The sequence below is a fragment of the Lepus europaeus genome, chromosome 3, assembly GCF_033115175.1.
Source record: "Lepus europaeus isolate LE1 chromosome 3, mLepTim1.pri, whole genome shotgun sequence".
Lineage (NCBI taxonomy): Eukaryota > Metazoa > Chordata > Mammalia > Lagomorpha > Leporidae > Lepus > Lepus europaeus.
In genome coordinates this window covers 7,676,953-7,691,512 of record NC_084829.1, presented here as the reverse complement: position 1 = coordinate 7,691,512, position 14,560 = coordinate 7,676,953, and the positions used below count along the sequence as shown (strand labels likewise).

The 14,560-nt window shown below is 53.6% G+C and overlaps 1 protein-coding gene across 1 annotated transcript in view; it reads right to left on the bottom strand.

Moving 5' to 3' along the window:
* BMP6 (bone morphogenetic protein 6) overlaps window positions 1–12,238 on the bottom strand; it is a 168,247-nt gene extending 156,009 nt beyond the window's left edge. Inside the window, exon 1 of the mRNA XM_062184367.1 lies at window positions 11,623–12,238. Within this exon, the coding sequence (XP_062040351.1) occupies window positions 11,623–12,238 (616 nt within the window). The remainder of the gene's footprint in view (window positions 1–11,622) is intronic.
* Between the last annotated feature and the right edge of the window lie 2,322 nt (window positions 12,239–14,560).

Here is a 14,560-nt window from a genome sequence, read left to right as displayed (position 1 = left end):
TTTGGAAAATGCTGGTCTAGCCCAGTGCTCATACTTCACAGCTGAGGAAAGAGAGCTGGAAGCTAGGCTAAAAGGCTTGAAGGAGATGGTATAAAAAGAAAGATAATATTTAGACTAGACACTCAATTTGAGCCTCCTTTCTCTCCTCTATGATAAATAGCCTGTAAGCACTTTTTTGGGGGGAGGAGTTTGGCACAGAAGGTTAAGCCACTGCTTGGGTGGGACACTGGCTCCCCATATCGGAATGCCAGTTTGAGACCCGGCTGCTCCACTTCTGATCCAGCTCCCTGCTAACGTGCCTGGGAAGGCAGCAGAAGATGACCCAAGTGCTTGGGTGCCTGCCACCCATGTGAGAGATACAGCTGCAGTTCCAGGCTTCTGAATTTGGCCTGGCCCAGCCCTGGCTGCTGCAGCCATTTGGGGAGTGCACCGGCAGAAGGAAAATCTCTGTTTCTCCTGCTTCATAACTCTGCCTTTCAAATAAATAAATAATTCTTTTAAAAACTTTTCTTTGCAAAAATATTTTGAAAAATCCAAGACTCTTCATGATATCCATGTTGCAGGAACTTTTTGAAGATCCTCTCATACACATGGTTTTCAGCTGTCTTGCACAAAAACAAACTTTATCTTTTATTTCCATTTCCATGAACTTTTTGAAGTTCACATAAAACCATTGGCCTCCATGGAAATATTGTGTAATCTGATCTATTAGATCAATGACAAAGATGCAAGACTACAGGAAAAGAATATATAGAGAAGAGGAAATAAATGCAGTGTGTTACCAAGTTGATTCATGGGAAGAAAAGAGCTTAAAAGAAGGAGAAAGCAAGAGACAGGAGGACAATGGTCCACGGGGTAGCACCTGCCTTCTTGCAGCCATGTTGGCTGACACATCTTACGCTGAAGATACGTGTGCGTGTGTAAAAGCAGGGTCAGGCAAATTCAATGAAGCAGATGAAATAACCCAAGATCCAGATTTGTGGGAGGCGTTCCCCACGTTGGTGTTAGAGGGTTCTGGCCTGAACAGACCCCATAGAAAGGCAAAGGCCTGTTTCATGACCCCCTGGGAGAACCTCAACTCTCCAAAGACCCCCAGCTGCAGGAACCCGTGTCCTCCTCAGTGTTCCCCACTAAGCTTTGGCTGTGCTCTCCCGTGTCAGTCACCTTTTTGCTCAATGCAACCATCCTAACACACAGAGATCCAAGGGGTCTCGGGAGAGTTCCTGGAAAGTGCATATTAGGAAAAAACTGTGCAGGGATTTCGAAAAATTTTTGCATCAAAATCAACTTATCTTTTCATTCCATTTTTCCACAGGCTTTTCAAGTCCCTTCATATCAAACCAGAGCACATCTTAAGTCAGCTGAAATGAAACAAAACTGAATTTCTCACGCCCACTTAGGCTTCCGTGGCCCCCCAGGCACTTGCTTACTTTTAAGAGGGTTCCTCTATATTGGGGGGGGGGGTGGCAGCGACCGGATGGGCAATTCAACTAAAATTCCATGAGGAAACATCCCCACTGTTTGAAGAAAGATGGAGAAAAGCCACAGAGCCTCTCACCTGTTCGCTCTTTCTAAAGCAACACTCACAAATCCCAACATCTCCAATGAATCGCTGTTTGTTCAACGGCACTCTTTCGAGTATTGCTGCTAGCATTCGGCTACAAAGCCTTTTGGATGGAAAACAGTCAGTAGGCAAGTAAGCCTATTCCACACCCCACTTACAAAGACCTCCAGACTGATGGAGTCTCCATTAATTTGGTTTTACTCTGATCTAAATATCTCTCCGGAGGAGGCCTTTTAAAGCCCCCTGATCCTGCCTCCAGGGCCCCGTTAAGATATTTTTGTCAGTTTCTCAACCCTAAAGTTGAGAGCAAGGAAGGAGAAATATTTTAACTCCTCCCCTAACAGTCCCCCAAACTCCAACCATCCACAAGCGCAGAATTCCTACAATTCTTGTTCATTCTTCAGCGTCTTTATTTTACTCCCCCAAATCCTGCCGAGTGTGGATCAAACGGGCACAATCAGGGAGAAATTTAATCGCTCATATCTCTGCCGGAGGGACCGCCGAGGTACTATGGCGACAGACACCTCTGGGGAAGAATGTGGATGAAGAAAGATTTTTAAACTCCTAGACTTAAAAAACAAAAAGGAGGAAACAAAGATTTCTGATGGATTTGTTGTCAACACACAGAAGTACCATAAAATAAGGCCTGCACTGCCATAGATAATCCAAATTATTTCTTCACACACCACTGCGGGAAAACCCAAGATATGAAGTGTTACCCAACAGAGGCATCTTATTTCTCTTTCTCCAGACTCTGTGTATTTTGAATTTTTTATTTTTTCATGCACTTGTTTTTCTTCTTTGAAAAGATGGCTCCTGCACAGAGGGCTTTTAGGGCAGTGAAACCACTCTGTGTGGTACTGGCATGGTGCAAACCTGTCATTACACGCGTGTCCAAACCCATACAGCAGTCCACGTGCAAGGGGACTTCACAGAGCTCAGAGGAAAATGCAGTTAAAAGATCGCTATCTGGGGGGCCGGCACAGCGGGTAAAGCCACCTCCTGCATAATCGCCGTCCCATATGGGTGCTGGTTCGAGTCCTGGCTGCTCCACTTCCCATCCAGCTCCCTGCTAACGTGCCTGGGAAAGCAGTGGAAGATAGCCCAAGTGTTTGGGCCCCCACGCCCCCTTGGGAGACCCGGATGAAGCTCCTGGCTCCTGGCTTCAGATCGGCCCAGTTCTGGCCATTGTAGCCATTTGGGGAGTGAACCAGCAGATGGAAGATAACTCTCTCTCTGTGTGTGTGTCTCTCCCTCTCTCTCTCTTTGTAACTCTGCCCTTTAAATATTTGGAAGGCAGAGTTACAGAGAGGCAGAGGCAGAGAGAGAGAGAGAGAGGTCTTCCACCCTTTGGTTCACTCCCCAAATGGTTGCAATGGCCGATCTGAAGCCAGGAGCCAGGAGCTTCTTCCCAGTCTCCCAAGCAGGTGCAGAGGTCCAAGGACTTGAACCATCTTCTACTGCTTTCCCAGGCTGTAGCAGAGAGCTGGATTGGAAGTGGAGCAGCTGGGACTCAAACCGGCACCCATATGGGATGCCAGCACTGCTTTACCAGCTACACCACAGCACCAGCCCTTAACTCTGCCTTTTCTTTCTTTTTTTTTTTTTTTTTTTTTTTTTTTGACAGGCAAAGTGGACAGTGAGAGAGAGAGACAGAGAGAAAGGTCTTCCTTTGCCGTTGGTTCACCCTCCAATGGCCGCTGCGGCCGGCGCATCGCACTGATCCGAAGCCAGGAGCCAGGTGCTTCTCCTGCTCTCCCATGGGGTGCAGGGCTCAAGGACCTGGGCCATCCTCCACTGCACTCCCTGGCCACAGCAGAGAGCTGGCCTGGAAGGGGGGCAACAGGGACAGAATCCAGCGCCCCAACCGGGACTAGAACCCTGTGTGCCGGCGCCGCAAGGCCGAGGATTAGCCTAGTGAGCTGCGGCGCCGGTCCCCCTAACTCTGCCTTTTAAAATAAGTAAATAAATCTTTTAAAAACTGACCATTTCTGTGCAAAACCACCTTGAAATTTATGCATAGCTTTTTCATAATATTCATTTCCCATAAACTTCTTGAGGGATTGTCATCATCATGAATTTACAGGTTTTTCTTAAAATTTTTAATTTATTTTGATCTAAATAAAGAGAAACAGACAGACAGAACCGCCACCCTCTGACTGACTTCCCCAAGCTGCATCATCAGTCAAGGCTGGGCCAGGACGAAACCAGGAGCCAGGAGCCTCATCCAAGCCTCCTACCTGCGTGGCAGGGACCCAGGTACCTGGCCTGCCACCTGCTGTCTCTCGGGGTGCACATTCGCAGGAACGGAGCCAGGACCCCCACCGAGGCTCTCACAGATGGGAAACAGGCATCCCAGCAGTGTCTTCACTGCCAGAGCAAACACCCCCCATAATTCCACTTTCCACACACTTTCTGAAAGCACAGCTCCACGGGGGGACACCTGTCAAGGCAGGCGCGTCAGGTTTAAGAAATCCACCGCTGTGATGGGAGCTGTTGAGAGGGGAGGCGCTGCATGCATAGGGCAGGGTGGCTATGGAAAATCTGTCTTCCACTCAGTTTGCTGGGAACCTAGAACTGCTGAAAATAATCAGCTCTATCCTAAAAAAAGAAAAAAGCACAGTTTCTCTGTTCACTTATTCTGACAGGGGACTGTGCAAATCGAATCTGGAACAAACAAAGTCAACTAAACAACTTTTAGTCCTTCATTTTGCTGTGGATGAAACTTCGTCTTTGGAACTCCAAAGGAGAAAAAGGAAAATAGCGGATCTCAAAGTATAACAGATCTCCAGGCCTGGTCGGCACAGAACACAGCTCCCGCCCCTGACGGCAGGAGCGCACGCTCTGCCGAGCCACAGGCTCTCGTGTACAGGAAACCAACAAGACTGTAAACACAGGAACAGCGCTCAGCAAACGCAGATGGACGGCTGGAAGTCCCATTCTGGACACGGTGAAAGGGTAAGTGGCCGGAGAGTGATAACAAGCAAGGTGCCGGCTAGCAAAGTGCAGCCAGGAGCTCCCGCCTCCCAGGGCTCTGCCGCCCAGGGGCAGTTTGCTGCCTGCTGGGAATCTACTAGACTCCACTCCTCCCCTTCTGAGCCCAGCCCAGCCCCAGTGCTCTCTGATAATGAGAAAACAATCCCTGGGCAGCAGGGACAGCGCAGGCCTAGGACAATCCCACCTCTCTAGCAGGATCAGTAATCAAGGGCGTGTGCGCCTGAACTTGAAAGTAAGGAAGACTCTCCCAGTCGGAACCAGCACCTCATCCTGCAAGAATGTCTACAGAGCCGCTTCCACTCGGCCATCTGGGACTGCGAGTGCGATAACAAGGCCGTGGGGACCCATCAAGGAATTACCTGATGCAATATAGATATCGTGTCTATTATGGACCCCATCTCTTTAATAATGGAGATGGGAAGGGCAGGAAGAAAAGCCGTGCGGGCGAGTAGCAGTGGAACAATGCCGCCCGGAGCAACGTGGTTTTCAGCTCAGTCACGGGGCCGAAAACAATCCTCCGGGGGTCAGCGGGCCCTTGGCACACCAGACGAGGGGATATTTATAGATACACATGGCATTTTCTTTTCTAAAAGCAGAGTTCTAGGAAAGAATGCCACCCACCCAGGGAAAATCCGTACAATCCTCCAGCCTCTGCCCAGACTGCACTTTTGCCTGCTTTTGCAGTGTCTCTGCAATGATCCACCCGTGCCCAGCTGCCAACCCTACTGCCTGGCTGCGCTGGGACCTCTCTGCCTGTCTGCTGGTTGTGGTTGTCCCACAGCCTCAAAATGTAACTGCAGGGGCTGGCACTGTGGCGCAGTGGGCAAAGCCGCTGCCTGCAGCGCCAGCATCCCATATGGGTGCTGGTTTGAGTCCCACTGCTCCTCTTCTGATCCAGCTCTCTGCTATAGCCTGGGAAAGCAGTTGAAGGTTGTCCAAGTCCTTGGGCCCCTGCACCTGCATGGGAGACCCGGAAGAAACTCCTGGCTCCTGGCTTCAGATTGGCGCAGCTCTGGCCATTGCAACCATTTGGGGAGTGAATCAGAGGGTGGAAGACCTCTCTCTCTGCAACTTTGCCTTTCAAATAAGTAAATTTTTTTAAAAAAAAATATAACTGCAGAGCAGAGGAAATGGTACAGAATAAACCTAACAAGTGCCACTGCAAACAGAAGAGACTAGATGATATGCAAGAACTTTTCCAGCTGCAAATTCTACAATCTATGGATAACATAAACTTACCAAGAATCCCAAACTTGGTTAATCAATAAACTTAAGTGGATTGTGCAGGGCTAGGCATGCTTCTCTAGAATTAGGGAGAGAAGCGGTGTGTTCCCAGCCAGGCTCCAAAGTCCCCCTTTACCCATCAGGTGTTGAAATACTACATAGAGACATTGAGACAAAAAATTGTAGTGAACAGTATCTTCACAACACTGGTAACCGAACAGAAAACCCAACAGATGGCAGTGAATGGCAATGTGCTACTGATTTCTAAGGCTGGGGTGGATGATGCACAGGGGGAACTCGGGTTCTGAGAATTTCTGGCACTCAAAAACCTTAGAGGTGGATGGCACTGGTTCTTTAGTAACTAATTTTCCCCAGAGTAGAGAGATAGCTTTCCTTCTCCTCAATACAGTCATCACCACTTTGATGGATTCCAAGCGACACTGGGACCATCATCTGGCTCACAGATTACCAGAAGGCAGGAGCTGGCGAGATGGGAATGAGGCTACTGAAGGGGATGATGAGAAGAGAAACAAGCACAACAGAATGCACCTGTTCTTGGCCGGTGCCACGGCTCAATAGGCTAATCCTCGACCTTGCGGTGCCGGCACACCGGGTTCTAGTCCCGGTCGGGGCACCGGATTCTGTCCCGGTTGCCCCTCTTCCAGGCCAGCTCTCTGCTGTGGCCAGGGAGTGCAGTGGAGGATGGCCCAAGTGCTTGGGCCCTGTACCCCACGGGAGACCAGGAGAAGCACCTGGCTCCTGGCTTCGGATCAGTGAGGTGCGCCAGCCGGAGCGCGCCAGCCGCAGCGGCCATTGGAGGGTGAACCAACGGCAAAGGAAGACCTTTCTCTCTGTCTCTCTCTCTCTCACTGTCCACTCTGCCTGTCAAAAAAAAGAACGCACCTGTTCTTGTGGGGAGCCCTAGAAGCATGGCGCTAGCCCCCGGCGGACACCCTGCAGCCAGCCGGGCAGCCCTGCAGCCAGGCATGTGGTTGGGTGGTGCAGCGCCTTGGAGGGTGGGGCAGGCTGGTTAATGTGCACCAGCTGTTTACAGGCCCAGGCCTTTGTAAGTTGTCTGTTTACAGCTTAGGGAGTTTCTCAATTGACTTCTCCTCCTGTTACTCAGATACTTCTGGAAGCTTCTAATCAGACACATGATTATCTGCTTAAAAGATTTCTACTTTTCTTTTCAAGGCTGGAAGTGCCAAAGACTGTGAACTGATCAAATTCAGAAGAGAGGAAGATAAACAGAATAAAGCTCCAAACGGAAAAACTGCGACTTTGCAAACTCCATAATAAACTTAAAACAAGCATCGCCTAGAATAATTCATTTTTCAACACAGGATGGGAAGCAGACAGTGGAAGACTGATATGTGAAAAAGTTACAACATGTTGACTAGTTATTCAAGAAATTGTACCCATTTCATTTTTCCTCTCCAGCTCAGCTTCTTAAAATACACAGGGGTGAGGTGACAGCGTCATATCACCTTAAAGATCCCCCACTCATGGGCTGGGACTTCCAAAAGTCTGGAAAAAATGCTTAAGAAGAAAAAAAAATCCACAGGTTTTTCTTTAAAAAAAAAAATGCAACAAAACAAACTTGTCTTTCAATTCCATTTTTCCACCAAGTTTGGAATCTTAATTCGCAATGCTGAAGGAGCCACAGGATGCGAGGTAAAAATGCTGAATAAAGGAAAGAATTGTTTTGTTTTGTTTTGTTTGTTGTCTCTTTTCACTTTCCCTGGCGCACCCTCCTCCAAGTTAGTGGTGAGCTCCTAAGCAGAGGAACTAACCATGACTCAGCACATTTGAGATGGATTTACACCCATTCTCAGAAGGACAAGCAAAGGAAGCACCATCTGAGGTTTAAACAATGGTCATCTCCTTGCCCTTCGATCTTCCTCCGTTAGGAACACTGTGTACAACTTTCTTGTTGAAATACCACTGAATTTCACATTGGCTCCTGCATACCCACTGCTTCCTCGCACCACACTCTTCCAACCGAATTCTCCCAGGTGTTTCTGCTGTGAGTAGCTTGCAGGCCAGGGATGCATTTTCTGCTAACAAAGATCTTCCTAAGTCCAGGCAGCTTAGATGAAAAATAGAACGACTGATCCTGTGCTTACGAGGAAAAGACAGTGTGGCATATCTGGTTACAAATACAAGTAGGGAGTAGTCCGTTTTTTTCTTCTAATTTATGTTTCCCATGAGTTGAGATTTCCAGTATTTTCAGTACAGTAAGTTTCTTGTTACTTGAACTGATATACACTGACCCCCTTTTCCAAGCATAATTTGAGCGTTTTATTTCACGCAGTTCTAGCATCTGCAGATCAACACCTCATTCATTCAAAATAAGTGAAGTCTGAAATGCAGAGATTCAAAGGAACGTGTTTACTGGTCTCCAGTGCAACGCACGTTACAAATTAATAGACACGTGGATAACTCACAAAAACCATTGTGACGGACCCCTAAAAACCGTGAGCCTTAACCCCCAATATCTTCACATCACACAAAATAATCAGGTCTTCCAGACTGGCAAAATGAGAGAGGACCACTTGGTGTGTGGAGCGCTCGGGAGGAAGCCAACAGGTGCTTCGGGGATGGAGGGAGTGCAGGCGGTAGACGCGGCAGCCCCAGCTTGGGGAGAACCTCAGAGAAGGTGTCTGGGAAACTAGGCTGTAAGACCTGGGGGCTATTTCAGGATACTTTCCCAAGGTCACCAGCTTGGCAGGCTGGACGACTGGGCTGCCAAGACATTTTTAGCATTAGAAAACAAATAGAAAAACGGCCTCTGTGGCCTGCTTGAACGCAAGGGCACGAGCTCAGCTGGGCACTGCATGCAACAAGCAGCAGCCCCGGCCAGCCGGAGCTTAGAAGGCGACACCTCCCAGTCTGTCCGCCCAGAGAGAGTTTAAAACTGTCAACAAGGACGACAATGAGCTGGTCGGATGTCCCAGCGACTGAGCTGGGAGACAGAAACTCATCCTGTTGATTCATACTTCCTGATAGTCCTGCTGGCTGACAAGGCTCAGGCTGTTTTAAACGTATTTCATGAGTAAGTTATTCCCCCAGTTGGAGGGAAGACAATGTTTACAATTATGTCACACTTTCCCTTATACTTCCACTGTACAACTAGCCTGACCTAGTAGGTAGAAGAGCACAGAGCATTGATCTTTCCAAAGGTTCTCCAACCAATGAGTCACATAATTCAGCAGCTAACATGACCTTGACACCAATTAGGAAATCTGTGGCATTCTCCCAGCATCTTCTTCAGAGAGTCTACATTGCTAAGCAATCATTTTCTTCAACTGAAGTGTCTTTCTCATGCTCACACCCATGGTAATCAGATTTTATCACATTTTAGCCGGCTCCTGTGAAATCCTCCATGCTACTGCTAAATGGATTAAGATTAAAGATACCTGCTTCGTTGGCAGGTGCAATGGCTTGCTGCTTGGATCCTACTCACCTGCAAAGGTTCTCCCCTTTAATTACCCATGTGGAGTCCCACAGGAGAGGGACAGTCAGAAGGCCCAGTGATGGGACATGAAGGGTTTGGAGTGGAGAGTTCCCTGGGCCTGAAATGACACCACTGATAAGTTGTCTTCAAATTTTCTAGATCACCAAAAATCCTGAGAAACCAAGACATCCCTAGGGAGACGCCACGCTAAGTCATCACCGAGGCAGGGGGTTAGTTGACAGCCAAGTTTGAGCACAGTGACTCAGAAGCAATTTGTACCTACAGCACCAGGAAAGGTTGGCAAAGCAGGCGACCAGGAGAACTTGGAGGGCACAAAACACAGCGAATGTCACCACGGTCGACACACCTGCCTCAAGCCAGCTCTGGACATTTCAAATTCCACCCAAGGCAGTGCTTCCCAAATACGAGAACCACTTGGGGAATCTAGAATAAGCCCGGATTCCTGGCCACCACCCACACACACTGTGACTGAACTGAGCATGGCAGGCACGTGGACATCGGGACCTGTGGAAGAGCAACGTTGAGAAGCACTGATCTCTTTCTGGCCTGATGCATTGATTTCCTTCAAGCATCAAGATCTTCCGTGTGTGCCAGAGGTTCCAGACCATGGGTGACCATTAGGAAAAAAAAAAAAAATCTACGGCACCTTCTCAAATACCTGTGCCTCCTCCCTCAAAGATACGGATGCAACTGCTCAGAGTCTGGGTTGCCCCAGGAGCTGTCCTAGCCGCTCTTAGCTCTTCCCGAACCCCAGCTGACGTGAATGGCAGCCAAGGCCTAGAGCCATGGTCCTCCACCAGGACCCCACTGCCCACAAGCCTCCACTTTACTCAGGTTCCGATTTCCCCAAAGCAGTTGGGAGACTTGGGGGGGGGGGGAGGCAGCAAGTGGTGGGACATATTAAAGTCAGAGAAATGAGAATAAGGAAGAGCTCTGGTCCTCTGCCCCCTACACATTTCATTGACTGGCACGAGAGTTTCCTTAAGGTGGCTCTGCCTTGGAGTTTGCTTCCAATAAACTGTGAAGATTCCTGTCCATTCGGAACCCCTGGCAGCGCCAGCAGCCAGCCTGGCAGGCCCGGGAGCTCCCTTCTCTGTGGGGTTCTGTTTCGTGGGTTTCCCAGGAAGGTTTTTGCACTGCTGGACGCCAATCCTCTGGCCTCTTCCCACACGCCTGGCCCCTCGGCTCCTGCCCCCTCGTGCTCCCCGCTCCCCTACCCCGTGGAATAGAGAAAACACAGATGCACTTGCAAAGAAGTCACCCAGCTATTTTCCACGGGTGTCGCTCGAGGAATGTACGCTGGTCATTGGCAGCCGGGCTGGACCTAGCTGGGAGATCTGCGTGCGCTCCGGGCCCTGCACCGGCACAGAAGCCGGCGCAGACCAAGCCTCCCTCTCTCCCCACGCCCCGGGCGTGGCCACCGCACCCCAGCTCTGCCCGCTGAAGACGCCTCTCCCATCCCACGGTCTGAGTCTGCTGGGGAAGCCACAGCAGCACACAGCCCAAGAGTCTCCCGCACACCCTTCTCACTGACACAGAAGAAAACTTGAGGGCGAAAGCGACGGGACTCGGTCGCGGTTGGCCGCAGGACTTGATGGCCGAGCCTGATGTAGCTGCCCTGGAGTGACCACTCCGTTGCTTGGCAACCGGCTCGGCGGAGCCCAGCGCCGGCCCCGGCCCCTACCCAGCACAGCGTGCTCAGCACGGCTCAGGGGCTCAGCCTTCGGGGACAATGGCCGGGGGCATGTGAGCCAGGGCACTGGGCGGATTACTCCAGGCGACCCCAAGCGAGGGCAAGCTGCGCCCGGCTGGAGCTGGCGCGCCCGCCGCGGGCCTCGCAGCCGGGAGGAGGAGAGACGTCTCTCTGCACCCACAACCCCCAGACCCCCAAGACCGCGGATGCTTCTTAATGCACCCACGGCAGGTTTGCAAAGTTCTCCACTGCCGGCGGGCTGCCTGGAAGTCGCAATGGGGAACGCGGCACTAGGAGCGTTCGGGGAACCCAGAGTGGCAGCTGGGAGGGGAAAGTGTGTCGGGGAGCCCTCTCCTTCCCCGGATCGCCACGCTCGGGCGCGACCGAGCTGGGCAAGGGAGAGAGGCGCCCGCAGGGACACGTCCGTCGGGGGCAGCGCTTCCCGAGCCTGGAACCCCGCGCGTCTCTCGCGGCCGCCGAGCGCAGCCTGGGCGCGGCGCCAGGAGCGCACGACCGCCCACCGCCGCGCAGGTGGCGGCAGCGCAGCCCGCCGGTCCCCGCCGCGCCCAGGCTGGACTCGCGTGCCGCGGCCTCTTCCACCGCCTCGCACCCCACCCCTGGGCCCGGGACATCCACTCTCGTGGTTGGGTTCTCCAAGATCCTTACCCAGGTTCACAAAGCTCATGACCATGTCGGCGTCATTGAGGAAGGCGCTGTCCTGCGCGCTGGTCAGTGGGGACGCGCCGCCTCCCGGTCCCGCGGCCAGCAGGCTCTTGCGGCTGAGATGGTGCGCGGCGCTGGGGAGCGACTGCCGGGGCTGCGACGTGCTGGCCCCTCCGCGGGACCCTGGCTGCCGCCTCCCCGCATCCGACGGCCCGTCCTCGTCGTCGGCGGCGGACAGGGCGTTGTACAGATCCAACATAAAAAGGGGTGCGGACTTCAGTCTCCCGGGAGGGGGCTCCCCGCCTGGTGCCTGCGGGAGCGCGGGGGGCTGCGGCTGCTGGAGGCCGTGCAGGGGCCGGGGCCGGTGCGGGAGTCCCAGCACCGACAGGATCTCCTTCTGCATCTCCCGCTTCTCGTGCGTCTTGAGCCGCCGGTAGAGGAAGCCGGAGGAGGACTGTGGCGGCGGCGGCTCTGCGCGCCCCCCCAGCAGCTGGCCCCCGGCGGCGGCGGCGGCGGCTATGGCGGGCGGGAGCGGCCGTAGCGGCGGGGGCCCGCAGCAGCTGCACAGCAGCCCCCACCACCAGCACAGCCACTGCGCCCTCCGCCCCAGCCCCGGCATCCCCGCCCGGCCGGGCTGCCCCCGCGGGCCCCGCGAGGCGTGGAGCGGCGGAGCGAGGCCGGAGCGCGGCCGCGGTGGCCCTTGGCGTGAGCAGCCCCCGCCACCTCTCGGCGGGCTCGCTTCCCCTTCCTGGCCCTCAGTCCTTATCTCTCATGGTCATCGGGGTCGCCCCTTTGCCCAAGGCTGGAGGGTAGGCGGGAGCTGAGGGTGCCGGGACGGCCGCACTCCCTCGCCGGTCTCCGGGGGCGCACGGTCCAGGCCAGGTGCGTCCGTGTCCTGGTTGCGCTGCAGCGGGCGCCTGGCCCCGGCCGGGTCGCGGGCACGGGGGCTCGCTGCGGGCGCACGGGGGCTGCCCCGCGCCCCTGAGTGCTGCGGAGGGGCACGCGGGCGGATCACGAGCGGGGGGCGACGACGGGCAGCATCCCGGGCGCACGCCTCGCCCCGGCTTTCCGAGCCCCGGTGGAGCTGACCCCCGCTGCGGGACGGCCCGGGCGCTGGCGACCCGGCTCCCAAAGGGCCAGTCTCCTCGGCGCGCTGAACTCTCCCTGCTCCTCGCTAACTCCGCGCCTCTCCGCCGCGCGCACTGTCGCTTCCCCCTGCTAAAGCGCCGCGCGCCTCCCCAAGCGGAGGCGGCCAGGACTTGCTTTCCGTTCAGGGCTCGCCCGGCTGGCCGAGGGGATGGGGAGGAAGGGGGACCGTGCGCCGAGCGGCGGCCGCGGCGTCGGCGCCGGAATTCGCGATCTCCCGCCTCTCGGCGCTGCGCTCCCCGCGGCTGCAGCCAACGTGGGCTTTCTGCGGCGCGGCTAGCTCAGGTACCGCACTCGTCCCCCGGCGCGCCCCGCCCTCCAGGGTGAGCGACAGGCCAGCAGCCAATGAACAGGCGACTCCCGCGGGCTATTTGAATAGGCCCGCCCCTTCTTCCACCCTCCCTCTGCCGAGAGGCGTGGCCGCCGCCGCGCGTGGGTTTCCTTCGCGGAGAAACTCTAGTAGGCACGGGGGAGGAGCGAGGCTCCGAAGGCGAAAAGGTCGTTGCTAGGAGGCCAGCTCCCTAGGCTGAACCTGCTGGTCACTTAGGAGGCCCAAGCTGATGCTTTAACTAAATAAAAGCCAAAACGGCTATCAAATCAGTAGCGCCTGGATTAAGCAAGGGAAGGAAAAGTGATAGTTTTCTGGGACGCTCCCTCAGGGTGAGCCCCGCACAAGGCAGCTCAGTGTCCAGGAGGTTTCGGGTGGTATACTTGGAATTATGTCTTCATCCGGGCTTTGGTTTGGCTTGTTAAAGCGAGCACCCAAAAAAAGAGGACGTGATCCCGTCATCTAAGAGAAAGGCAGGGCCCCCAGACACAGGCGGCTGTAATCGTCAGACAAGAGGTTGCAAATACCGCTGCCAGGGCATTTGCCCCCGCAGTCTCCAATGCCCAGTCACCTATGGACCCTGGAAGCTAAGTCCCATGAAGCCTCGGGTTTTTCACCTGCCTACAAGAGTACGGGCCAGAAAGAGAAATTGTGATTTGCTCCCTCGACCAAGCTCACATGGCAAAATGAGACCAGAGATAAAATTATGCAATTCACAGATTTATGAGATCATGGGGTTTTTGCTGGTCTAATTTTTTTCTTTTTTTTTTTTTTTTTACGGGGAGAGATGGAGGGAGAGAAAGAGATGTCTGTCCACTGGTTCACTCTCCAAATGGTGGCCATGGCCAGGGATGGGCCAGGCCAAATCCAGAAGCCAGGAGTCCCATCCAGATCTCCCACATGACTGCAGGGTCCCAAGCACTTGGGCCATCCTCCGATGCTTTCCCAGGCACATTAGCAGGAAGCTGGATTGGAAGTGGAGCAGCTGGGATTTGAACTGGCGTCTATATGGGATGCTGGCATTGCAGGCAGAAGCTTAACCCATAATGCCACACTGCCAGTCCACTGGTCCAAATCTTAGAAGCACCTCTGTCTCAGTTGAAGTGCGCCACCCCCACTGGACCCCAGTGGCCTCTCTCTTGTTCTGACGGCCCAGGCACAGAAGCCGTTTGGGACAGTTCTTAGATCTATAGACACCCAACAGGTATTGGTAGCAGGCTCACAGAGTTTCCGATCGCTGAAGACCAGTCTTGAACTATCTACAGGGGGTCGTTTCATGAGAGCAGAAAATAGACCACTACTTGGTCTGGGTGTCAGGGACCCTTAGAATTCAAGAGCCTCATCGATTCTTGCTCCCATCCATTCTAGGGCATGTTCTGTGGGGAAAAAAACAAATCTTTGAGATGGTGCTCACTGCAGCCAAGAGCTCCCATCAGATCTGAAATCCAAGCAAGTATATGTGGGCCC